The sequence below is a fragment of the Rhinopithecus roxellana genome, chromosome 13, assembly GCF_007565055.1.
Source record: "Rhinopithecus roxellana isolate Shanxi Qingling chromosome 13, ASM756505v1, whole genome shotgun sequence".
Classification (NCBI taxonomy): domain Eukaryota; kingdom Metazoa; phylum Chordata; class Mammalia; order Primates; family Cercopithecidae; genus Rhinopithecus; species Rhinopithecus roxellana.
The window spans coordinates 84,601,885-84,628,739 of NC_044561.1; the positions used below are offsets into that span (position 1 = coordinate 84,601,885).

A 26,855-nucleotide genomic window follows, 5' to 3' on the forward strand; every position below is an offset into this window, starting at 1 on the left:
AAGAGACTCTTCCCAAGAGAAAATGAAGGGGGCAAAGGGACAACATGAAACTTAAAAAAAAAAAAAAAATCCTCAGAGCATAAGCCCAGATCCGGTCTGGATTTCAAAATGAAATTTTATAGAACTTGTACTTATCCCCTGAAGGTTTCATGACCCAACAATGACACGAATGGTTAATAATAGCCTTTGCCCTCCCTCTGCAGTCAAACAGCGATGCAATTCCTGAACAGAGCCACTGCCCGGGGGATATTATGTGAGTATCATGTTCCTGACTTAGCAGGAGAAGTGGAAAATGGAAACAAGGCCACAAACTTAAATCTTTCCATTACACAGAAATTGAGGCTTCCGGGCTTCACTTTCATGATTAAAAATAGAAAAAGAAATTGACTTCACATTTTATGGAAAATAGTCAAAGGAATATATTTTATGTGAAGAATATTCACAGACGTGCCATTCTTTTGTGTTTCCTATTGACAGAAATCATTGCAATGGTGGAGCTAGTGAGGCATAAAGTGGCTGCTGCAAGACTCTTAACCAGCCAGCAGCAAGAGGCACGCTGGAGCCCACAGCAGGACAACCTTCTCCAGTCCTGACTTCCACTCCACCTCTGGAGCAGCTGCCTTCCTCTGACAATGACTCTCCATAATTTCCAAGCTCAATGAACACCAAGAAACATACTTTTCCAAAAATAAATCTTTCTTTTTCTGACAAGCTCCTACGACAGACATTCAGAAATTTCCCTGAAAATATGAGCTACAATAGTATACATAAATCAAATTCAATATACATGTTTCTTGGGCTTTTTACAGTATCTTTTTATAATTAATGTTTTTGTATTTGGGGGAAAACTGGGCAATAGTAAAACATTTGGCTTCATGCTGACCAGAAAAAAGGAGGCTGCTTCCCTGAACTTGCTTTTTTTTTCTTAAAAAAAAGAAAAGAAACCATCAAACAAGTTCTGGTTTTTTTGTCCAGACTGTGCCCAAGGATCACTAAAAACCAGGGGTGAACATCGCACTCCTTGATGTCCAGTGTCTGATGTCATCATAGAAACTCATGACATGGAATCCCTCCACTATGCTGGCCTTGGGGGCAAGAATGGGGTCATTCTTGCAGTGAACTGTAGGAGGCTGAACTTTGCAGTATTACTCTCTAATGCTCAAGCCACAGTATGAAAGAACCAAACATGAGTCACTGACACAAAAGCTCTACTGTGGAAGGCAGAACGTGAGAGTGGTTGAGGGCCTCCGAAGTGTATCCAGACGGCTCCTAAACGTCCTCTCCGCCACCCTGTCACAAGCCACACATCCCCCAATCCTGAGCCAACACTAAACCCAGTCTCATCCATCTCTGCAAATACACATCAGAGCTCTTAACATTCTAATAGGTCTTTGGCTTACTAACAATAAAACTCAAATTCCTTACCTTGGCCCATGAGGCCTTGTTCCACCAAGCCCAGGTCACAGCTCTGGCCTCAGGTCCTGCCCCTCTCCCTCTCACCCTCCAAGCTCCAGCCACACTGGCCTTTCTTCCACCAGTCACCCTAGAGCTCTGCATATGCTGACCTCTCTGTCTGGCACACTCTTCCTTCAGTCTTCACTGGCTCCCTCTTATCTCAGCATCCTTCCCTAGTGCTTATACCTAAGGGGACCTCTACCCAACAGCATTCTCTACACCTAACCCTGTTGGATTTCTTTGTATCATCAGAATTTTAAATTATACTTGTTTTTGTTTGTTTCTCCACTAGAATGGAAGCTTCATGAGGGTACAATGTTGGTTCAGTGCTGGACCTACATGCAGGGCCAGCACAGAGCAAGCACCCAATAACAATCTGCTGGATGAATATATGGGATGAGTAGGTAGTGGGCAGGTGAGTGGATGGATGGATGGATGGATGGATGGATGGATGGATGGATGAGTAGGCAGATAGATGGACATATGGGTGGATGGATAAGTGGATAAAGGAACAAGCAAACAAACTAACAAACAAATGAGCATGAGCTTTTATTCAAGGGCATTACCACTAGGAAATCCTTGCCACACCATGTCATAGGGAGCTAAAGGCAGGAAGAAAGGCCTCGCCTGGATGGGTACTGAGGTAAGTGTCATGTGTGAAGAGCTACCTATCTGAAATGAACCTTAAAAGATGTGGAAGATGTCAGCAGGTTGAGACAGGGAAGGAGTTCATTTCAGGTGGATGAGCAGAGACACAAAGGAGAAAAAATTGTGATGCTTATTCATGAAACAGTAAATAATCTGCAGGAAACTAGTCTACAATTCACTGTGAAAAGCTTTTACCATGAACTGAATAGGTAATAATATATCATAAAATATGAGCCCTTAATAATTTCCCATGTGTGTTTAAATGTAAATGATCAGCCAACTGCCCATGGAAGCCTCCATATTCATGCATTTCATTGAATTACAATTTCCATGCAGACGCTAAGATGTCGATCATCCTGGGTTTTTATTCTAGTTCCATTAACACTTCGACAGATGAGTAAGGCATTCCATGTCTGGTACTCAGAAAGCCAATAAAACTATAAATTACTTTCAACTACAAGTCTTAAAGAGGCTACACCGCTACAATCTTGCCCAGCCATTGAGCAATCCACATGTTGGGCTCATCTCTCCCAGGAAAAAAGTTATTCCCCCAGCACATGCCTCACTGTCACCCAGTAGACAGGCCGATCATCAGTCACTAACATATTGAGCTGTTGTTGCTGCATCGGCTTTTCCCTGACACATCTGTAATTGTGTTGAGAAGGCACCATGTTCTGGAAACATTTTCATCACTGCCTGTGTGGTGGGGGGAGGAGGTGTTGGGAGACTGAGGGCTCGTTGATGAATAAGAACAGCCTCACATGTGACCTCAATAATCAAGCAAAGCCATCTTGCTTCCTGGCAGCTGCAGTAACATAGGTTGTAAAGTATTTTTAGACATTTGGGGGTAGGGAAGGGAGGGCAGGGTGGTCCAGAAGAAACCAAAGCGTGGAGCAGATGATCACTGCAAGGCCTGATTCTCTCTATTCCAGTAGTTCTCAAATGTTAGTGTGCTTAGGAGCGCACAAAGACCTGGTTAGAAACATAAATGGGCTACTCGCCTGCTTTCCAAGTCCAGACACTCCAGGAACTCTGGCTCAGAAAACCTGGGTGGGCCCAGGACTCTGCATTTTAGTAAGCACCATGGGTGGCTTGATGCCAGTGGTCCTCAGTCTGCCATTTGAAGAACACTAACACCAACCCCTGGATGACTTTGGTAGAGAAAGAATATGTAAGCTCTGCACATGACAGCCCCCAAGTCCACCAGCATCTTCACTTCTTGGGACCTAAAGAAAATGTGACAAAAGTCCTGGGCCCCTTCTCCCAGCAAAAGGCACTTGCACACATCCACACACACAAAACTTGTGGGATAAGCTCAGACCAGTCTGTGAGCCCCTAAGAGTCTACCTGATCCAATTCACACCCCACTGGCCCATCCTAACCTTCTCTTAGAGACTAAGATTTAAAGGATAACTACCTCATCAGTCATTACAGACTACACCTATACTGCAGCAAGCTGGCAAACACCTCTATGTAGATGAGTGTTTTATCTACACCTTTAAAAAAAGCATAGTAAGAGCTGCATTTTTTAGATTTCTATCACTTTCAGATCATTCATTCTCTCTCCATTACTAATGTAAATGTTTCGGCAAGGTTTTCTACAAAACACCACTGACTGGCAGAACATTTTTCTACAATTACCCAGGACTATGAAGCTCCTGGTAAATTACTTAACAAGCTAAGAATTCCCAATTAAAATATTGAGTTTGTTTAACGAAATTATTGCTATGCACAACGTACAAATCCATGGAAGGAAAAATTCTACCTCTCTCCCTTGAGAATAAAAAGGATGATGTTAATCTTTGGCAGGTCAAGTCAGTAAGGTAAGGAGTTTGTTTTTTTAACACACACACAAATGAGATTATAAGATTAAAATAACTAGGAATCTGCCCAAAACACATATACAGGAACAAACAAAGCCCTTAAACCTTAAATGCACTACCCCATTAGTGTCCTGAGAGACTGGTTTAAAGTAAAACAGATGTTTTGCTCTGGTTGGAGATTAGAAATGTCTTATGTGTCAATGGTAGAAGAGAAACAGATCCTAGTTTTTAATTTACCAGACATATTCCAATAGCAGAGAAAAAAACTCTTTTCAATTTTTGCAATTTCCTTAACCTGTGCTATGGATTTAAGACGGTAAGGTGAAAGTCAACTGATTAATCAATTCATCAATGGGTCCCCAACAAAGAGACAGTCATGCCAGCCTCGTAAAGGCTTCTTTTTAGCCCAATATGAGTTGACTTAGGATGACCGTCTATTTGGAAACAAAATTAAAGTGATAAAAGTGATTCCTTACAGCTCTCCACCAGGAAGAAAAACGTCTGCTAAGCTCCCACCCTTTCATACCAAATATTCATGCAATAGGCAGGCATTCCCCCAGGCACTGACAAGGACTCAGGATACATTCTGACTGCGCAGAGCAGAGGGCTGGGCTGAGTGAGGTCAGAAACCCCACCATCTCTACACCCAACTCACTCCCCCAGAGGGTTGAGCTGATCTCATAATTCATGGAAAGCAGGTGTTCAGACAGAAAGGATCAGAAATCCAGGTGTGGTTCCACGTGTGGTGAGAGGTCTGGCCAGGTGGCACCCTAGCCGTGGTAGGAGGCCTTCCAGGCGGCAGCCTAGGTCCCAGAAGTCAGCATCACTGACAAAGACTACACAACGGCAACAACTCTGCAATGAGGACGCTTTGCTGAGTTCCCACTACTGTTTTGGTGATACTTCAGCATAAACAAAGCTGGACTCTCAGTCAACGTTTGTTCAATAAATTAATATCACAAAATGAACTAATATTACTGGAGTAATTGACAGGATCTGGCTACCATCTTGGCAACCAGACTTTAAAACATACTCCTGCAGCAAGTCAACAACTCAAGCTTGGTTCGGGCCATGTGAACACTGAAGCTGAAACCAACCGCAATTAGGGAGCTAGAATCTAGAATTCAAGCCTAAAAACAGAGTGAAAAGGAGTACATTTAAATAACTGTTCTTCCATGAATAGATGCAAAGTTATTAGTAACAACATAATTCTTCCTTACATTCAGAGTACTTCTCACTTGATTTGTCCCCCAAACTGAACTATGTAGCAAGTGCGAGCTCCCCTCTGTGCACCTGTGATGGGGCCACCTGGTAGAAGCAAGCCACCTGTGTGCTCATGTGTCCTTCACTTCACCTCTGGATTCCACAGCAGGTAATGAAAAGGCTGCCCCTGTCACTGGAAGTATAAATAAATAAAAACCAAATGGAATTATTTTCCCCCACAGCCCCTTACCCTACATATTTCTTTCAGATCCTATAGAAGCCATGAATGTCTCAACTCGACATTCCAAGGTCCAGGCACAGGGATGAATGCTTGCTGATAAGACAAGTATACAGAGAAAATTATGGACAAAGCAACAGTGATACTCAGAGGAGCGTAAGATTAATAGCTCCGTAAAATTAAAGGCACCAGGTTTCGCTAGCCAACTCATCCCAGTGATTTGTCAATAAACACGTCCGTTAACTCAAACATGTATATTTGAAAGTTCATTTTTTTAGCTCCTTCCAGCATTTCAATTTAATGACATCTTTAATGGCACTAAATAAATGAGAACGTAAATAATTAATGGCAACACTACGAACTAAGTGGGCCCTAGGCCCCAGGGAAGAGTCCTTCAATTACCAAATGGCCCTTCTCACCAGGAAAAACCTCCATCTGCTCCCCCATCCATGTGAGGCTCAGGAAAACATGCCCTACTCAGGGGAAGGGCACTTAAGATTAAAACAAGACAAGAATAAGCTTCTACCATAGAAACGGCAGGCTAGAGTGTTAAAATCTCCCAATATCTAGCCACCAATGGAAGAGGTCATGTACCAGCAATCATGCACTAGGCAATAACAAGCAGGATGTTCCTACCAGAATCATGTTCTCCTGCAAAAAATGTACCAGGAAAAACAGCAGTCAGTTGGTTCTGCTACTGCTTCCATGTCCTGTTCCCTTTGGAAATACGTCCTTTGAAGCAAGAATGTAATGTCCTCCTTCCAACTTCTCACTGCCAGAACATAGCATGAAACCCATGCAGCAGCCTATAATGTGATGGGTATGCTACATGGAAAGCATGCAGGTGTTGCAGCAGCCAGTTCTGCAAACAAGCAGCAGCCCAGTTAGAAAGGCAAACTGCTGGTTACCTTTACCAGCCCAGTCTTCACCAGCAGTAGCTGCATCACATAAGCAGAGCCCTGAGATTCTTGAAAATAAGAATCCACCCCTATTTGAAATAGAAATTTGAAAACAATTGGGAATCCCTTCTACTTTCCATATCCTTAAAGGTCAGCTAAAACCTCCAGTCCCCTAGGAGGCCCGCTTGGCTGGGCAGCAACAGCAGTAACAATGGCCTTCTCTGAACCCGGGACATTCATAGACACCACAGCCCGTCAGCTGTGAGCATCACTGCTAAACAAACACCACTCCTCCTGCCCACAGACACCTCCTAGGATAGGGCAGTGAACAACACTCAGGGAGCTTGAGTTTTATGAGTGGTATGGATCATGATAGCAGATGGTGTGAAGTCTGTGAAATAAACCACCAGAGCAACAGGGCAGAGTGGCCGAATGGGTCTCCTGGGAACTGCGGGGGTCAGAAAATCTTGGAGAATGAGGAGGAGACTCGAATTCAGACAAGAGCTCCGAGGTAGGAAAGAGCTTGACCTTTTCAGCAAGGGAGAGGAGGCAACAGCAGATACAGTAGGTGAAGTGTAGGGATGGAGGGAAAGATGGCCACAGAGCAGGCAAGAGAGGGCCACGGACGCCTGGTCACTCAGGCCCTGGGAAATGACAGCAAGGAATGCAAGGCTTCAGCAAAATGCACTTGGAAGGCACTGAAGAGTTCTAAGGACGAGCACAAACTGAACAGTCTTGTAACCTTTCCTAAGTTGCCTTACTGCCCACCTCTTTCACTGGCATTAACCTTTCAGGTTTATGTTGCCCAAAATCTATCCCTGGCTGCACAGGCTGGGTGGCAGCAGTTCCTTCTCTTCCTCACAGTGCCTAGCACACCATCAAATACCAAAATGACACTTGGTGCTTACGTACACACACAAATACATGCACACACACCCACATGCACATACACATGGGCATACCGATCCACATATACACACACATACATATGCACACATATACATCCATATACATACACACACACCTACATTGTTCATTTGTTCAGATAGTTTAAAGAAATTATTTATATTTTAAAAGAACATGCTAAAAGAATAATTTTTCTATAATGTTGAAATTTGCCAAAAGAACCATTTTTCTGTAATGTAATTGTAGCAGTTTTCATTACTGATTGGAATATAATGGAAAAATAAAACACTGAGAATTAAAAGCTTGATAGAAACACACGTTTATCTATCAGTAAAAAGAATTTGGCTATGTTCTTCCTATCAACACAAAAGCAAGCAAATTAGCTATTTGCTCCAAGAGGAAGCTCCTTCTAATTGAGAAGAAAAGGCAGAGAGAGGCCCCAGGCACAGGCCAGCACCAACCTAACACAGGACCCTTCTGCGCCTACCCGCCGCCACCTACTGGAGAGCTGGGGGCAGAGCGCAGTGCAATGCGCAAGGTCTGAGGCTTTTGGGGATCAGGAAACTGGTCCATGTAAATGAAATTGACACAAGACAATTTGTGTATTTAAAAAGAAAACTCCTAAAGGATTCAGAAAAAACTAAAAGTCTTTTTTATCCTTATAAGTAAACATGGCTCGTTAGAAGTTTAAAAAATGCCTACTTGAGGATTTTTTGATTTGGGGACAGAAGTTTATTGTATAAAGTGTACAACATGATGCTCTGATCTACACACACACAGTGAAGTGATTACTACAGTCAAGTAAATTACATGTCCAGCATCTCACACAGTTACCGTCCTTTATTCTGTGTGTGCTGAGAGTTCCTAAGTCTACTCCAGAAGTTCCTAAATCTACTCCCAGTGCACAATATGATACTGCACTCCTTGTGGTGTACATTAGATCTTGAGACTTACTCATCCGAAATAACTGCATCTTTGTATCCTTTGACCTAAACAAGAGAGTACTGGTTGAAAGAAAGTTGAAGATTCTAAAGGCAAAAGGTATTATTCTACCATTTCCAGAAAAATATTTAGAATGAAAAAAAGTTAGACTAAAATTTTTCTCCAAATAGAGTTAAAGCAGAATAATAAATGAAAACTATGGGATAATGATCAAATAGAACCGGAGGGAGTAGCCAGAGGCAAGAGGAAAACCCAGAGAGAATGGGATCCTGGGAAACAAGGCTCCAGCCATTTCCAGGGGCAAGTGGGCAACAGTGGCAAGAAAGGGGTTCTGAAAAATGGGCATGAAATAAAGCAATGTGAGGTCACCGGGGCCCTTGGTGAGAGCCTTCACAGACCCAAGGACACTGAGGCAGAGCAGAAGGGAGGAAATGGAGGCATTTCTCAATTGGAGACATTTGGGCATATTTAAAAGCCAATGGGATAAGATGGATGACCGTGAGAGGCAGACTGACCTGACAAGAGGACAGAGGGCTTTCAGGAAGCTGCTGAGAAGGTAGAAGGGGTGGGCTCCAAAGCCCAGGTCGATCTAGCCCCACAGCCGAGCAACCCATCAGTCACACAGGGCCCCATCTTCAGAGGGGCTCCACCTTTGGTTGTATGCTTTGTTGTCACCATCTTGAAATTCATAATAATTTTTTAACAAGGAGCCCCACATTTTCATTTTACACTGAGCCTCTCAAATTATGTAGGTGGTCCTGGCCCAGGGGAGAGGCTGGTCTCAGCCCAGGAAAGGGCAGCTCTGCTACCACAGTGGCAGGAAGGGGATGGAGAAGCAGAGTCAATGTCATCTGCTGGCTTCTTTCCCTGCAAAGCTGAAAGAGAGCTGTCTTCCATGAATGAGCCAGAGGACAGACAAGGGGAGAGAGGTTAGAACTTCATCTAACATGGAGACATCTGGTAGACTTCACCTGAACCAAGTGATAAGGCTAGTATCACTGGTAACAAGACAAATCAATACCACATACCTCCTGGTAGGATGTACTATGAAGGGCACAAGATCACTTTTGTGCTATTTCCTATTCCTGTCAACATGCATTACCTTAATACAATCATAGAAAACCCAAAGTGAGAAACATTCTACAAAATAGTAGACTAGTACTCTTGAAAAGTAACAATGTCACAAAAAACAAGGAAAGGCTGAGGAACTGTCAAAAACTGGAGAAGACTAAGCAGAAATGACAAATGCAGTGTGGAATCCTGCATTATCCCAGAGCAGAAAAAAGACATTTAAAAAACCTAGTGAAATTTGGCCGGGCATGGTGGCTCACACCTGTAATCCCAGTACTTGGGGAGGCTGAGGCGGATGGATCATGAGGTCGGGAGATCGAGACCATCCTAGCTAACACGGTGAAACCCCGTCTCTACTAAAAATACAAAAAATTAGCCGGGCGTGGTGGTGGGCGCCTGTAGTCTCAGCTACTCAGGAGGCTGAGGCAGAAGAATGGCGTGAACCCAGGAGGCAGAGTTTGCAGTGAGCCGAGATGGCACCACTGCACTCCAGCCTGGGTGACAGAGCAAGACTCCATCTCAAAAAAAATAAAAAAATAAAAAATAAAAAATAAAACCTAGTGAGGCCGGACGCGGTGGCTCACACCTGTAATCCCAGCACTTTGGGAGGTAGAGGCGGGCGGATCACGAGGTCAGGAGATCGAGACCATCCTGGCTAACACGGTGAAACCCCGTCTCTACTAAAAAAATACAAAAAATTAGCCAGGCACGGTGGTGGGTGCCTGTAATCCCAGCTACTTGGCAGGCTGAGGAAGGAGAATGGCGTGAACCCGGGAGGTGGAGCTTGCGGTGAGCAGAGATCGTGCCACTGCACTCCAGCCTGGGCCACAGAGCCAGACTCTGTCTCAAAAAATATAAAATAAAATAACATAACATAACATAAAATAACATAAAATAAAATAAATACAATTAAAAAATAAAATAAAATAAAACCTAGTGAACTTCAAATAAGGTTTATAATATAGTTAATATAATAGTACTATATCAACATTAATTTCAAAGTCTTGGTCCTTGTACTATGATTATGTAAGATATTGAAATTAGAGGCAGCTGGGTAAAAAAGTATAAGGAAACTCTGTTTTTTTCAACTTTTTTCACAATTTTATTGTGAAATTATTTCACAATAAAAAGCTTACATTTTCATGTGGACTTTTCATTTGTGATTTTTTTTTTAATGTCATTAGTAATTCCAAGGCCGTCAGTAACTACCACTGAAGTCTAGTCTACTACATCAGACATGCTCAATACAAAGAGAGTCAGAAACTGCTATGGTTTGGATTTGTGTCCCCACCCAAATCTCATGTTGAATTAGAATCCCCAGCGTTGGAGGAGGGGCCTGTTAGGAGGTGATTGGATCATGGGGGTCGACTTCCTCCTTGCTGTTCTCATGACAGTGAGTTCCCACGAGATCTGGTTGTTAAAAAGTGTATAGCACCTCCCCCTGCTTTCTCTTACTTCAGCTCTGGCCATGTGAAGATGTGCCTGCTTCCCCTTCACCTTCCACCATGATTGTAAGTTTCCTGAGGCCTCAGCAGCCATCCTTCCTGCACAGCCTGCAGAACTGTGAGCCAATTAAATCTCTTTTCTTTATAAATTAACCAGTCTCAGGTATTTCCTTATAGCAGTACCAGAATGAACTAACACAGAAACAAAAAAATAAGATCATGCTCCACTTTAAAAATCTGGCTTTGGCCAGGCATGGTGACTCTTGCCTGTAATCTCAGCACTTTGAGAGGCCGAGGTCCTAGGTAGATCAGTTGAGCCCAGGAGTTCAAGACCACCCTGGGCAACATGGTAAAACTCCCTCTCTACAAAAATTCAAAAATTAGCCCAGCATGGTAGCGTATACCTGTAGTCCCAGCTACTCAGGAGGCTGAGGTAGGAGGATCACTTGAGCCTGAGAGGTCGAGGCTGGAGTGAGCCATGATCGCACCACTGCACTCCAGCCTGGGTGACAGAGCGTGACCCTGTCTCAAAAAAAAACAAAAAACAAAAAGGTCGGGTGCAGTGGCTCATGCCTGTAATCCCAGCACTTTGGGAGGCCGAGGCAGGCAGATCACCTGAGGTCAAGAGTTTGAGACCAGCCTGACCAACATGGATAAACCCCATCTCTACTAAAAATACAAAATTAGCAGGGCGTGGTGGTGGGTACCTGTAATCCCAGCTACTCAGGAGGCTGAGGCAGGAGAATGGCTTGAACCCAGTAGACGGAGGTTGCGGTGAGCCAAGATCGTGCCATTGTGCTCCAGCCTGTGCAACAAGAGCAAAACTGCATCCCCCCCCACCAAAAAAAAAAAATCTGTCTTTGAATAGGTTGCCCAGCTTCACGTTTCCGTTGTGCTGTCCCTTTACCGCTGCATCACTGGCCATCACAGCATTCTAGCAAGGGAGGGAGACCAGGAAGGAAGAACGGAAATGTTTGCACAGTCCTTCCTCCTCTGCCTGCCAGGCCCTATGTGTCTCTACCCAGTGAGAGCGTTAATTAAGCCTTTACAAGTATGCTAAGCATCTGTGAGACCACACAGGTTCCAAGGACTATTACACATTTCCTTTCTCTATTTTAATTAACTTTTATTTCATGAAAGCTTACAAATTGGCAGAAAATCCAGGTCAGACATTGCTTTAGAAAAATAGGGATTTACAGCAAACCTTGGGGGACACATCCACCCACACCTGGGATCAAACCCACTTCAGGTAACCATTCAGAATGGGTGAACCAGCCAATCCAGGGCCATTGCTCTGCTGCCACCCAGGGGCGGGTGGGCGCCATGGCACCTGGCCAGGGGAAGAGAAGCCCAGGGGAAGAACCTGGCTCTGCACAGGGTATGTCCTCTGGAATTCAAAGGTAGGAGGAGGCAAGGGAGAAGTGCTGTACCCACCAGCCACGGTACTCAGGAGTGCATTGTAAACATGCATTCTTGGGAAGGCAGGTATTAAAATAAATACAAGGTTACAGCAATTATGCATTTCCTCAGACCAAGGACTGTTCCAGGGACTAAAGAGATCTTACAGGCACCCAAGGGATGGAGCCAGGCACCAGACTCCAGGCTTACCTGCTTTGGGTCAGAGGTAGCAGTGCCGGGAGCTGGCGATTCCAGCTCTATGGTCACAGGCCCATCATTCTGAATGTGCACCTGCATGTAGGCCCCAAACTTGCCATCTGAAAAAGCAATCCAAACAGTTACCAAAAATGGAGACCCCAGATTACTCCATCCAAAAGCACACTGTATTAGTTTGTTTTCACACTGCTAATAAAGACATACTCAATACTGGGCAACTTACAAAAGAAAGAGGTTTAATGGACTCACAGTTCCTCATAGCTGGAAGGCTTCACAATCACGGCAGAAGGCAAGGAAAAGCAAATCAGATCTTACATGGATGGCAGCAGGCAAAAAGACAGAGACTTTGCAGGGAAACTCCCGTTTTTAAAACCGTCAGATCTCGTGAGACTTATTCACAAAATGAGAACAGCACAGGAAAGACGTGCCCCCATGATTCAATTACCTCCCACAAAACATGCGAATTTTGAGAGTTACAATTCAAGATGAGATTTGGGTGGGGGCACAGCCAAACCATATCACACACCTAGATCAGCGTGATCCAAAACCCAGGTCATACTGGAAGAAGGAGGTTGACTGGGAGGAGGATTGGCCAGTCAACACAGGAAAAGTTGGCCAGCCCTGTAAGAGGGATGGAAATGCGGGATTAAGTAGCACAGATGCTGCTGTGTGCCCAACAGACTTGGCAAGAAATAAAAGGTCTGGTAACACCAAGGGTGGGAAAGAATGTGGGTTACCGGGACTGTACATGATGGGAAGGCAAACACAGAGCATTCTGGAAGGCCATGTTTGCACTGTATGCAGTGAAGCCCTCCATCTCCCTCCATGGAAGGCATGGCTTTTGGGCCTGCTGGGGCACAGGCAGGCCTCACACCCTGAGGTCCTTCCACAACTTGGGTGACCTCCATGAGTCTTTGTTCCTGCCACCACAACCTCACAAATTCCACCTCTGAGTCTTTCCTAGCAGTGGTCCTTAACTTCAGAAGGACTCAGCAAAATGGGCATGCCAACAGACAGCTTTCTTTGGCCCACAGACAGTAGCATTGGAAATTGTATTAGAAGCACCCAAGCTGCTGGCCATGTTTATGAGCAAGATTAATCTAGATCCTACTGGGTAGTCAAAGGTGCTTAAATAATGATGACTTTCCATGACCTCCTATCAGATTAAAGTGTCCGTTCAAATCAACTGAGCTTTTGTCTCATCCATGTCAGACTAACTAAAAAGACATCAGCTGGGAAGGAAATCATGTGTTTAATTGCATGCTAAAATTATGGCTACAATTAGTAGAACATTTCAGTCACTGCTCTCCTCAGGCAGGCTGAAGGCAGGCTCAAGAGGACAGGAATTATTTCCGATCTTGAATTTCTGTTGCCAGGATATACAGCATGTGCTTCACCTTGTTTATCATTCCAAATAGGAAATTTATTTTCTCTTCCTGTTTTTCTTCAGTTAAGAATAGAACTATTATGTGAATTTCCATCTGTACAGATGATAAATCCAAAGACATGTTTTAAGAGATCTTAAAATGGTAACTTTTTTTTCCAGTCCAGATCAAAGGGTAAAGTCCCAAGAAGAATTATGCTAGCCAGGGAAAATAAACACATTTTTAAAAACACACACACACACACACAAAAGCATATCTATAAAACGACATCTGGGCTCCTATGGTGATATAGTCAAGTTGTTCTTGAATATTAAGTCCCAGGGTTCTTTCTACCCAGAGCTGCAGGTTAAGCACGTGTTAAACACACTTATGCTGCATGTTTAAAGCAGGAAAGCTCTCAGCTGGAGCCTAACCACCCATGAACTCATTTCCAGCAGAACTTTCCAAGGTCCTAACAGCTGCAAACCAGAGTGCCTCCCTGCAGATTGCCTATGTAGCTACAAAAACTGGTGTCCACGTCCCTTTGGACAATGCTTCACTGACTTTTGCCGCCAGCCAAGAAGGCTCACACCACCTCTCCGGGCCCCAGTTTGTTCTGGTACAACAGGACAGTTGTCCTGGGATGGTTACAAAGGTGCACACAGGTTAGTACACAGCCCAGCACAGTGAGTGCACAGGAAATCATAGTCACTATTATTACTATTGTCATGCCTACCACTGTCCATGGTAGTATATGGGTAAATTGCAGGGATGGGACAGAAAAATACTATCAAAAAAGTATACTCTGAAAGAAAAATGGGGAGAACAAAAGCCATGTACCATTGCTTCTTGGCCTGGCTGGGAGCAAGCCCACATTCTCTGCTCTCCAGAGCTGGCCCTGTGTGGCCACGACTGGGCTGAACCTCAGCCAACCTCTGGGGACCAGTATGGGACATAGGCACTAGACACTGAGCCTCAGGCCAGCCCATCTAAGCACATCCCCTAAAGGCAGTTCTCTGCCACCAAGGAAGCATTCTCACCCTGCAGGTTTCCTCTTCATTCTACTTTCAATCTGTTCAGAACCTGAGTAGGCAGGAGGTTGTTACTGATGGAAACCCCAACAGTGGGTTACAGGCTGGAACATCAAGAAATTCAGCAAATGAGTGGCATCGTGGGGTTCAAAACAAGCCTGGGGCCAGGTTGGAGCCACCACCTGCTAGAAGAGTTTGATCTGGATGTGCAGGATTATGCCTAGAGTCTTTGAGAGTATGACTCTGGAAGCCGCTAGCATCCATGGTGGCTCTGTCCTCAAGTATAGAGCTGCTTCTACAGAGACAGGAGTGTTCCTTGGCATCCCCAGTGCCCCAGAGGCTGGGCCAGTGCCAGTGAACCACCGCTGGAACAACACAGCAGCAGAGGCCTGGCCCAAAGGTGCCTGGAAAGCTGAGGCAAAAGTTCTGAGGCCTTAGGCAGAGACCAGTAGCACTGGGAATGACATGTCCTAAGTGACTTGGAGGTGAAAATATCTGTTTCGTCAGCAAATGGGTACATTACAGGCCCTTCAGGCCCTGGAAGCTGATTTTCTCACAGTTTGAGGGCCAGGCCTAGGTCTGACTCCATTTCACACTCGGGGCCATGGAGGGAACTGGAAAGGCAGACCTGGGGCTCTTGTGGCTTCTTCCCAGGCTTTGGGCTCCCCTTATCAGGGTTCTCTGCTTGGCTCTGCAACTGCACAGAGGTGGTGTCTACATCTGAGTGTGGTGTCTACAACAGATTCATTTCTTGGAAACAAGTGTCTCAAGCCTGGAACTTTGTAGCAAGAAGCATTGGGGGACCCAAAATACCTAATTATGGAAAAGTGAGGGCACCTTTCACTAACAGGGCCACCCTCAACTCCAAACTAAAGAGCGTCAAAGCCATGAGAAGAAACAAACATTAGGATGCTAAATGCCTAGGACCAAAATTCACCTTTAGCTGGGAAGTTAAATTCCCAACTATGCCTACATGCTGAGGTCATAAATTCAAGGCAATTAAGGTAGCCTTCTTGCATAACAGGAGATGCAAGGCAAGGAGCTCCCTGATTATCAAACTTTGCTCAGGTATCTCTGGGCCCTGCTGGGGTCCTTGACATCACTCTGCCTGGGATAACTCTGTAGGGTTGAAGGCTGTATGGTTGTCTAAATGAGGCTCAAGGAAGCCTGTGTGAGGATGATGCAGTGTTTGAGGCCCCCAAAGGACCTACAAGGACACCTGTATGACACATCTCAGACATGGCCTGGACAAGGCTGCTGCATGAACCCAGACTCAATCGAGCATGGACACCCTTACACAAAGAACAGCAGGGAAGGTGGCTTCTGAGCTCATGAGGTCATGGGATGTGATTTCATATCTTACTTCCTTTAGTCTTCAAAGCTTTTGGATTTGATTATGTTATAGAATTAATCTTGGCCTGTAATTTCTCCCTGGGACTGTGATAATGGGATAGGGTCTGCATTCAAATCCAGTGCATTTCCATGTTGCTGGCATTTTATTATGAGTTTCTCATGTATTTTACTATTGCAGTATATTGTCACTTAAACTCACTGCAGGAGCTCCGGTGTGCTGGGCTGGGCATTGTGGCTGCACACAGCTTGGGAAACAGCCTAGGGAATAAGTCTTCACCTTGGGAGCAGAGTGGCCTTGGAAGGGCTTCATGGCAAGGTTCTGACCCAGTTCAGAGCCTCCAGGGACAAAAGACACAGCAGGAGCAGCCTAACAAAGGCTCCAAGGTAGACTGGTCTGAGTTAGTGAGGCTTCCTTCCCTGACAGGGCAGCCCCACGGCCAGAGTGAGCCTCTGCTCAGAACCACCTTCCATCAGTTCCTGTCACCCCCATGACACAGTCCCTGGAGTAGCGTGCCCTCTCTCTATTGTGCATGCTCTTTTTCTGTCTCTACACACACACACACACACACACACACACACGTATAGTTCTTCTTGTAATTATTGTTGAGAAGTAAGACAAAGTGATCCCTGTAAGTTTTCCTAAGATAAAAGTATGTTATTATTATAGTACCATAGAATACATGGGAGAAGTGGCTCACTCAGGCTGCTGTGTTGGGTATGGCCTGAAAGGAGACCCAGCTGGAGGCAGGAGGCCCATTAAGAGGCTGTCACAAAAATTCAGATGAGAGATGCAGACAGCCTGTGCCAGGGTGGGTATAGAAGTGGCGTTCTGCTCTCAGCTTCCGTGTGCATGTATGTCCCAGGTGAGGCAAACAGGATTTGCTGATAAACCAGATGTGGGGAGGAGGAGCCACACCAAACTCTGAAGTTTCACCCCATAAGTGCATTTATTAGAAAATAAGACTAAAACCAAATGAAATAAGAAATTAGGAAAACAAACCAAATAAATCACACACTCATTAAAGCGAAGAAGATGAAGTGAAAAGAGTGAAGAAGATTAAAGCAAAACAATGAAATACCAAAAAAAACTAAAAACGCTGATTAAGGAATAAAGGGGGGAAATACAACCAAACCACATGAGAAAATGAATGTGACTCTAGATATAGAGATCTTTCAAAATCATTTTAAAAATCTATAAAATTGTCTTCCAATAAATTGGAAAATCCAGCTGTGAAGGAGACGACAAGTAAAGTTCACTGCCCAGAGGAACTTGAGGGATGTTGGGAAACTGACCAGAGCAATAGCCAAGGAAGCCAGCCCAAAGAGATCACTAACAAGTTCTATTAAACAGTAATGCCTATGTGATTTAAATTGGTCCAGACCACGGGAAAAGATGTAAAGCTTTCTACTCTGTTCTGCAAGGCCAGTATCACCCTCACACTAAAATTAGACAGGAATATTTTTTAAAGCATAGACAAATTTCTCCTTTGAATACAGATGCAAAAATTCTACACTAACAACACTTGGGAAATTTCTTGCAGGCATATATTAGAAGAACACTATGCAGTGGCCAGGGAAGGTTTAATCAGCATGGCTCACAATTAGGAAATGCATTTACCAGGTTAACACTTAGCGAAAAAGATTGGAAAAAATCAAATTCCCTTCCTGCTTCAAAATGAAACTCTTATTTGGCTAGCAAAAGAAACGCGCTTCTTTAAGAAGACTATATAGGGACCCCTTTTTCCTGCAGTCAGGTAACTTAGGCACCCTGAACAATCTTCCTCACCTCCTAAGCAGTAAATCAATATATTTAAAAAGTTGTCATAAGTGGGAGCTGAACAACGAGAACACATGGACACAAGGAGGGGAACATCATACACCGGGACCTTTCAGGGGGTGGGGGACAAGGGGAGGGAGAGCATTAGGACAAATACCTAATACATGCAGGGCTTAAAACCTAGATGACAGGTTGATAGGTGCAGCAAACACCATGGCACACATATACCTATGTAACAAATCTACACGTTCTGCACATGTATCCGAGAACTTAATTTTCATGTATCCCAGAAAATAATTTTTTTTTTTTTTTTTTTTTTTTTTGAGATGGAGTCGCTCCGTTGCCCAGGCTAGAGTGCAATGGCACGATCTCCGCTCACTGAAACCTCCGCCTCCCGGGTTCACGCCATTCTCCTGCCTCAGCTTCCGAGTAGCTGGGACTACAGGCGCCCACCACCATGCCCAGCTAATTTTTTGTATTTTTAGCAGAGACAGGGTCTCACCGTGTTAGCCAGGATGGTCTTGATCTCCTGACCTTGCAATCTGCCTGCCTCGGCCTCCCAAATGCTGGGATTACAGACATGAGCCACCGCGCCTTGCCCAAAAAATTTCTTTTAAAAAGTAAATATATTAGCCAAGATGTCCTGGAGCTAGTAATTGAAGGCTAACCAAGATAATGAGATTCACCCAGCCATTTTAGCATACGCAGATCATTTAAGAATATAACCATTATTAAAAATACAAAAGATTTTTTTTAAGTCCTAATTTATTTTTAATTTCTAATGCAAAATATATATGGAATAAACTTATTTCAAAAAAAAAAAGATGGATTGATTAAGCAAGTACTTCAGTAATGAGTGTTATAGGCAAAGACCATGGAGGCTAAAATCAGTGAGTGGGAGCAGGTTGAGTAACAGGATATTTGCATAGTCTCAAATTATCTCCACATGAAACACTGACCAATTACAAAGTGGAAAACAGTAACTTGACAGAGAAAAATCTGGCAAATAATGAGACACGTCAACATCATGTGCCCCTAGCACGATGCACTGAGAAGGGTACAAGATCACTTTCGTAGTATTCCTGCCAAAAAATGCCTAACTTTAATCATGAGAAGACATCAGGCAGACACATAATGAAGGACATTCTACAAACTGACAAAATAAGTGACTATTCAAAAGTGGTGACGTCACGAAAAACAAGGAAAGACAAGGCAATCACCACATTTTGGGAGAGACTAAGAAGCTGCAACAAGTAAACACAGTTTGGAATTCTGGATTGAATCCTGGACCAGAAACAAGGACATCAGTGGGACAACTGGCAAAATTCAAATAAGGTCTGTAGTTTAGCCAATAGTATGTTACCAGTGTTAATTTCCTCATTTTGATAACTGTACTATGTAAGATGTTATCAACAGAAGTTAGATGAAGCTTATTATTTGTCAAACTTTTTTGTAAGCCTAAATTATTTCAAAATAAGAAGTTAACAGCCAGGCGTGGTGGCATGCACCTATAGTTCCAGGTATTTGGGAGGCTGAGAGGCAGGAGGATCACCTGAACCAGGAGTTAAAGACCAGCCTGGGCAACATGGCAATACTCTACCTCTTAAAAAATTTTTTCTTTAAATTAAGTATGGTGGCACATGCCCATAGTCCCAGGTACTTGGAGGCTAAGGCAGGAGGATTGCTTGAGCCCAGGAGCTCAAGGCTGCAGTGAGCTATGATCATGACACTGTACTCTAGCCTGGGTGACAGAATGAGACCCTATCTCAAAAAAAAGCCTATGAAAGCTGTAGGAAAGTTTTTAAAAATAAAAATGAATAAAATGAAATACAAAAGAATTAAAGAAATATATTCCATCCAGCATTTTAGTTGGTTCGGTTGTTCGCCCAAGCCACTAGAAGGCTGGCGCTGCCACCAACTGAGATAGGTAAGCTGACAGTGGCATGGTTTGGGGTTAGGAAGTGAAATTAAGAGGTCAGGGTTAGACACATTGAGTTTGGGGGTCTCTTAGATACCCAAGTAGGCATATGTAAACAGGCAGCCAATCTGAATGTGTCTAATGCAGGGACCCAGAGAATTCATAAATTTAACACACTCCAAGTAAAAATAATATGATTACTTTCTGGAAGTATATAAGCTGATTTAAAAATTCATATGAAAAAATAAACATTTAAGAAGAGCTAGGAAAAACTCTAAAGAACAATGTGGGAGAAATTAACCTTACCTGATAGGAAAGCATAGTAAAAATCCTCAATAACTAAAAGAGTGTGTTCAGTATATAAACAGGTAAGACAGACAAAAAAGATAGAAACCAAATTTTTTCAATGAATGGAAGTTTTTTTAAATTAAAATTATAAACTAAAAATAATAAAGTTTAAAAGTTCAAAAATACATACAAGAATTTACTGGAAGATAAAGCCAGAAACTCAAATTAGTAAAGCTAAAGGTGGCTTTTTAAATAAATAGTTTTGGGAAGCCATTTAGTAAATACCTGAAGAAAAAGGTAAGTGTTCAATCCATGCTTTACATTTATATGGGATAAACTACAAACAGATAAAAGATTTCAAAGTAAAAACTGAAAGCAAAAAAGCAGAAGAGGAGGCTGAGTGTGGTGGCTCACACCTGTAATCCCAGCACTTTGGGAGGCTGAGGCAGGCAGATAGCCTGAGCTCAGGAGTTCGAGACCAGCCTGGGCAACACGGTGAAATCCCATCTTTACTAAAATACAAAGAATTAGCCAGGTGTGGCGGTGCGTGCCTGTAGTTCCAGCTACTCAGGAGGCTGAGGCAGGAGAATCGCTTGAACCCAGAAGGCAGAGGTTGCAGTGAGCCAAGATCGCACCACTGCACTCCAGTATGGGCGACAGAGTGAGACTCATCTCCAAAAAAAAAAAAAAGCAGGAGAGGGAAAAATAGCCAAATTTCTTTGTAATTTTGGAGTAGAAAATGTCATATGAATCATAGGAAACTTGATTCAAAAGCCAGCAGCCATTTCAAAAAATTGACAATCTACTGCTTAAGGATCAAAATTGTCTACCCAGCAGTCCCCTAAGCAAGGTCAAAGAGCAAATGACAAAATAGAGAAAGATATTAGCAACTCATAGCATGTATAAAGCACTCACAGAAATAAAGAACCTGACAAATAACTTCACAGAAAAAATGAACAGGCCAGGGGAGGTAGCTCATGCCTATAATCCCAGCACTTTGGGAGGCTAAGGTGGGAAGATAGCTTGAGCCTAGGAACTTGAGACCAGCCTGGGTAACATAGTGAGACCCAGTCGCTACAAAGTATAAAAATAGCCAGGCACAGTGACTCACGCCTGTGATCCCAGCACTTTGGAAGGCCAAAGCAGGCGGAATACCTGAGATCAGGAGTTCCAGACGAGCCTGGCCAACATTTTTTAGTAGAAACCCCATCTCTACTAAAAATACAAAAATTAGTTGGGTGTGGTGGTGAGTGCCTGTAATCCCAACTACTCAGGAGGCAGGAGTATCGCTTGAACCAGGGAAGTGGAGGTTGCAGTGAGCCAAGATGACGCCATTACACTCCAGCCTGGGCAACAAGAGCAAAATTCCATCTCAAAAAAAAAAAAATTTTTATATATGTGTGTGTGTGTGTGTGTATAATTATATATGTCTCTATATGTATACATATATATGTAAACATATACACACACATATGTATGTATATATAATTTTTGTATTATTATATGCGTGTTAATATGTATTAATATTACATATGTATTTATATATATAATTTTTATATATATTAGCTGGGCATGGTGGTACATGCCTGTGGTCCCAGCTACTCAGGAGGCTGAGGTGGGAGGACTGCTTTAGCCTGGGAGGTCAAGGCTGCAGTGACCCATGATCATGACGCCACTACACTCCAGCCTGGACGACAAAGAGCCAGATCCTGTCTCAAAAAAACAACAAGAAAAGGACAAAGCACATAAACAGCTAAGAGAAAAGGAAATACAAGTCAGTCAAACGTCTGAAAAAATGTCCAACCACACACTGTACATTAAAACTACAATGGGATATCTATCAGATGGGTGAAATTCTAGAAGTTCAAAATACACTCTGCCAACAGAGCTAGGAGAAATATGGTAGTCTCACACTACAGAAAGGTGCGGTGCCTACAAACAGCCATCAGGCACCATCTATCCCATTTCTGAGAATTTCTCCAACAGGTATCTCCCGACTGCATATGAAGTGGCACACGTACAAATGTATTCATCATGTCACTGTTTTTAAGAGACAAAAATTAGAAATAACCCAGGAGTCCAACAATACAAGATCTATTAAATAAGCCAGGCTATAGTCCTGCCATAGAACAGTACACAGCAGTTTAAAAAGAGAGATTTAATTTGTTCAGAATAGAAGAAAAAAAAAAAGAAGTCTCTATGAACTGGTATGAAAATAATCTCTAGGACACACTGTGAAATTTTTTTTAAAGCCAAGACATAAAACAGTACCTCACATCATACCTATTGTATAGAAAGGGAAATATTTTTAAAAATTCATATTTGCTCACATTTGCAAATGGATAGATGGATAGAAAAAATTAATAAAAGTGATTATCTCTAGAGAGCAAGCAAAACAGGCTGGACAGAGACACGAATGAGAGCAAACCTTTCTAATTTAGACCTTTTCATATCATTTTGATATTTGAACTACCTCATCATACACCTATTCAAGCATTAATTAGAAGAATAAAGTTAGAGGACTCACACCTCCCAATTTCAAAACTTACTACAAAGTTACAGTAATCAAAACAGTATGGTACTGTGTAAGGACAGAAACATAGAACAATGAACTAGAACTGAGAGTCCAGAAGTAAACCCTCATATATATGGTCGCAAATATATATATGTGTGTGTATATGTATATACATTATATTATATATACACATTACAAAAAATTATATATAGAGAATATAATATATTCTATAATTTTTTTTTTCTGAATTCGTAGTCCCTGAATCAATAAGGTTTTGAACTCTTCCCATTCCTCCTGTTGAATGATTCAGACTTTTCCTTGCATCCCAAGTCACCTTACCTACTTGGATTGTAACAAGAGTGAACAGAAGTTTCTTTCTACCTATGCCTGTATCTTCTTTTAAAATTTGTCTTTATCTCTTCCAAATGAATTGCCATAATAGACTCTTGGGCAAGGAGAAAGAGCTGATCCTGCAATTCATGGTCAGAAGTGTGGAGGAAATTCAGGAAATGAGATAAAAGTGAGGAAGGAGAATAAGAACAGGAAGGGGAAAGAGCCCAGAGAGAATGGAAAGAATAGAAAGGATGGCAAAGTCACCAAAATGGGCCAGTCCTCATCTCCCGAGACCCAGAGACATTCATTGCACAAAATAACAAAGCACCCACTGTGCATAAGGCACGCTGCCATTATTGTAGGAGTGCAAAACCCCTCCATACCACTGACACTGCTTTTTTTAAAAAAATTTTTTTAGAGACAGGGTCTTACTCTATCACCCAGGCTAGAGTGCAGTGGTGTGACCATAGCTTGCTGCTGCCTTGAACTCCTGGGCTCAAGCAATCCTCCTGCCTCAGCCTCTCAAGTAGCTGGGAATACAGGCGTGCACCACCACACTCAGCTAATTTTTTCTTTTCTTTTTTCTTTCTTTTTTTTTTTTGTAGAGATGGGGTCTTGCTATGTTGCCCAGGCTGGTCTAGAACTCCTGGGCTGAAGTGATTCTCCTGCTTCGACCTCCCAAAGTGCTGGGATTACAGGCGTGAGCCACTGTGGTGTCTGACATTGCTTTTAGGGTGACCATGGTTATTTTAGGTAGGGGAAGGGAGAACTGGCAAGATCAGGTTGCTATTCACAATAGATAATCAACTAAGCAAACAAGGAAATCACGAAAAGATAGAGTTTAACAATGAAAGTGGATACAGTTTGCCATTTGGGAAAAGGGATGCTAAACTGTAGCTATGGAGATGATGTACGTGTAAGACCAAAAAGAGACATGCAGGAATAAATAAGGAAGTCAGTAAGCAAATTAGTGAATAGAATGAAAGAAAAGAATGAGAGAAAATATAAACCTACTTGGCCAAAATCAGCTGGACAGCTGTGTCAAACTTTTACACAAGAGCATCAGCCTGTACCACAGTTTGCCAACCCTACCATTCATTAACAATGAAGACACGATCCCACGTTGTAATTTCCTAAATTTACAAGAAAAATAATGCCTTTGGCATCATAGTCTTTGCCAAAGTATATAAAACAGGCTTCCACTGAAAGTTCACTTATGCTGTTAAAATGCTTTAAATAGTAAACAGTAGAAAATTAAACAAATCCACAGAAATCAAGTACTAAGCACAAAACAAAAACTAGACGTGGTCTTCCAGCTCCTGGCACCTTTTTGCATTATGAAGTGGGAGAGGTACGGGCATCACGGACGCCCCACGGAGCACACAGAGCAGAAGCGGTCATACACTGCTGCTCTCCTAACCTGTCTGTCCACATTTCTCTAGCTCTTAGACGCCCACAACAAATCAGACCCAGCAGAGAATATACAGGTAATCCTCTTGAATACTGCAGCAGCTTCTGATTTGCTGAACAAAGCTGACCGGTGAATGTTTTCCTGAGCCCATTACAAATGCCTCAGAGCTGGAACTAGAAGCTTGAGTGGAGGTTGCTCTTCTCCACTATTCCATTTTGGTAAAACTTTTTTTTTTTCTAACTATAAAAGCAATGCATGTTTAACACTCAACTTGGAAAGTGTTCAATGCCTCCTGTCAAATGAGGCCTTCAGCATTCATGTGAAGGCTGGAGATCCCTGAGAGGCTGCAGAGGACAGAAGTGACCCAGTTTCCTGTGCCTATTCAGTCTGGGGACCCAATAATGCACCCTCAACCTTTAGCTCATTCTCAGTAGAATGGAAAATACGATAGGACTATGACTAGCGTTTTTCTCCTAAAGCAATGATTTGAGAAACAGCCATGAAATGAGGAAAGTTCCACCCTTTGAGAGCAGCAGGGTTACGAGCTGTGGAAGACTGGAGATGGCTGCAAACTCTTCGACACTCCTGCTATTGCAGGGTGGGACTGTATCCCCTTCCCTTGAATCTGGGTAGGCTGTGAGACTGCTTTGACCAACACTGTATGACAGAAGTGAGGCTGTGCCACTTTCCAGGCCTGGTCTGAAGGGATCAGCACATCTGTTACCATCTTGGGACGCCTGCTCTTGCAATGCTCACTGTGAAGGAAGCCAGCATCACGTTATGAAGCCAACTGCCCTGAGACCACCAGGTTGGGAGGAGCCCAGCAACATGGCGAGGCCAAGGATGAGAAGTGGGGAGGAGTGGGGGGAGGAGAGTAGAAAGGGGAAGAGGGTACACCGCGGCCGTTTCAGAAGGAAGAAAGGAAGGAAGGGATTGAAGGAGAGTGGAAGAAAGAGTGAGCAAGAGGAAGGAAGGCAGGAAGGGAAGGAGAGAGGGAGGGAGGGAGAAGGGAAAATGTGTGCAAGCCTAGGGAGCTTGCTGGGACACAGAAAAAGCCTCTAAATGGGCCCACACAAAAACACTTCCTGATACTACAGCCTGCAGCTTCTCTCATCCTTCTCATTTCAGCTTAAATCTCTCTCCTGGCTGTCTTTGCTGCTAACAAACACAGGAGTCAGCCAGTGCACCAGATGACCAAGTTGCCAGATTGCCAACAGTGTTTTTCAGCAATGTGGTCTCTCTTCCACTCCTCTATCCAAGTCTGTCCCTGAACTTCTTGAACCTGCTCAGGCCAGTCACGCACCTGCCTAGAGCTGGGTACTCTAGCGGCTTTACTGGGGACCTGGCCATGAACTCTGTCATTTCTCCAGCCGAAGCAGACAGCTAATCCTCCTGCCCTGATGTTCATCCTATCCCTACCTTGTCTCCTATGCAAAGAGGAGTGCATTTTTACACAATGCATTCAGGATATCACCCTGGCCCAGGTTTTCCTGAGAACTGCACTGCCACAGGGCTGCTTCTTAGGGTGTCCAGTCATCCTAGTTTGCCCAGGACTTAAGGGTTTCTAGGGATGTGGGATGCTCAGTGCTTGAGCAGGAGCATGCTGGGAAAACCTGATCTCTCCTCTGAGGCTGGTCTGTCCAGTGCCCCAGGTCATTACAATAGAAGAGGCTCAGAGAGTTTTTAAAAGAAAAATAGGCTGGATGCAGTGGCTCACACCTGTAATCCCAGGACTTTGGGAGGCCAAGGTGGGCCGATCACTTGAGCCCAGGAGTTTTGAGACCAGCCTGGGCAACATGGCGAAATTGTCTCCAATCTTTTACACTTTATGTAAAATATAAAAGAAAAACAGTGGGTGTGTTTCCAATTTAAACAGCATGCACCAGTCAATATTTAACGAAGGGCAACAGTACGTACCCACATACAGGCATAAAGATCAACAACGTTCTGCATGGGGATTGGTTTGATGAGTCAGGAAGATTCAACAAATGACCTACACACAGCTCTGGCAAAATCATGCCCAAGCACATGTGCAGCCACCACCTTAGCGCCTAACCCTGTTATTCATCCCTAACACTCCCTCAAAGCATGTATCACACCAGTCACCTCAGAAGGTTCTGCGGACACTTGTTTCTGAAAGGAGAATCGCTCATATACAACTGGTAAATGAAAGTGCATATACCACAGAGGCTGTATCTGGGCAGAGGTGGGTTTTCTCAGACAAGGACAGCCAGAATAGTGGGAATAAAATGACGGCCTTCAGCAAAAAAGCCCTAAGCACTGGCAGCAGAAGCCCCTAAAAATATCTTATGAAAATAAAAAACAAGTGCCTACTGCCTTCCAACCCAGCCACAGGACTTTGGCGTTCTGCTATTAACTCCATTTTTCTCATAAGCCCTGAGAGTTTTAGCAGCGGTTTTGCAGAGCAGGAGGTTTCTTAGGAACGTTTCCCACGCTGCGGCAGAAACAGCCACACTGGTTTAGTATCTCTCTTCTCTAGACCATGAGCTCCTTCGGGGCAGGAACTGCATCACTCTTACTTGGCACTATATACCCAGAGCCTAGCACAAGGGCTGACAGATAAAGTGTCTTATTGATGGATAAGTCACAAAACTGACTTG

General features: G+C 43.5%; 1 protein-coding gene across 2 annotated transcripts in view; it reads right to left on the reverse strand.

Moving 5' to 3' along the window:
* DTD1 (D-aminoacyl-tRNA deacylase 1) overlaps nucleotides 1-26,855 on the reverse strand; it is a 189,467-nt gene that overhangs the window by 141,070 nt on the left and 21,542 nt on the right. For both annotated transcript variants that reach the window (XM_010369849.2, XM_010369848.2), the window contains exon 4: nucleotides 12,239-12,345. In XM_010369849.2, the coding sequence (XP_010368151.1) occupies nucleotides 12,239-12,345 (107 nt within the window). The remainder of the gene's footprint in view (nucleotides 1-12,238; nucleotides 12,346-26,855) is intronic.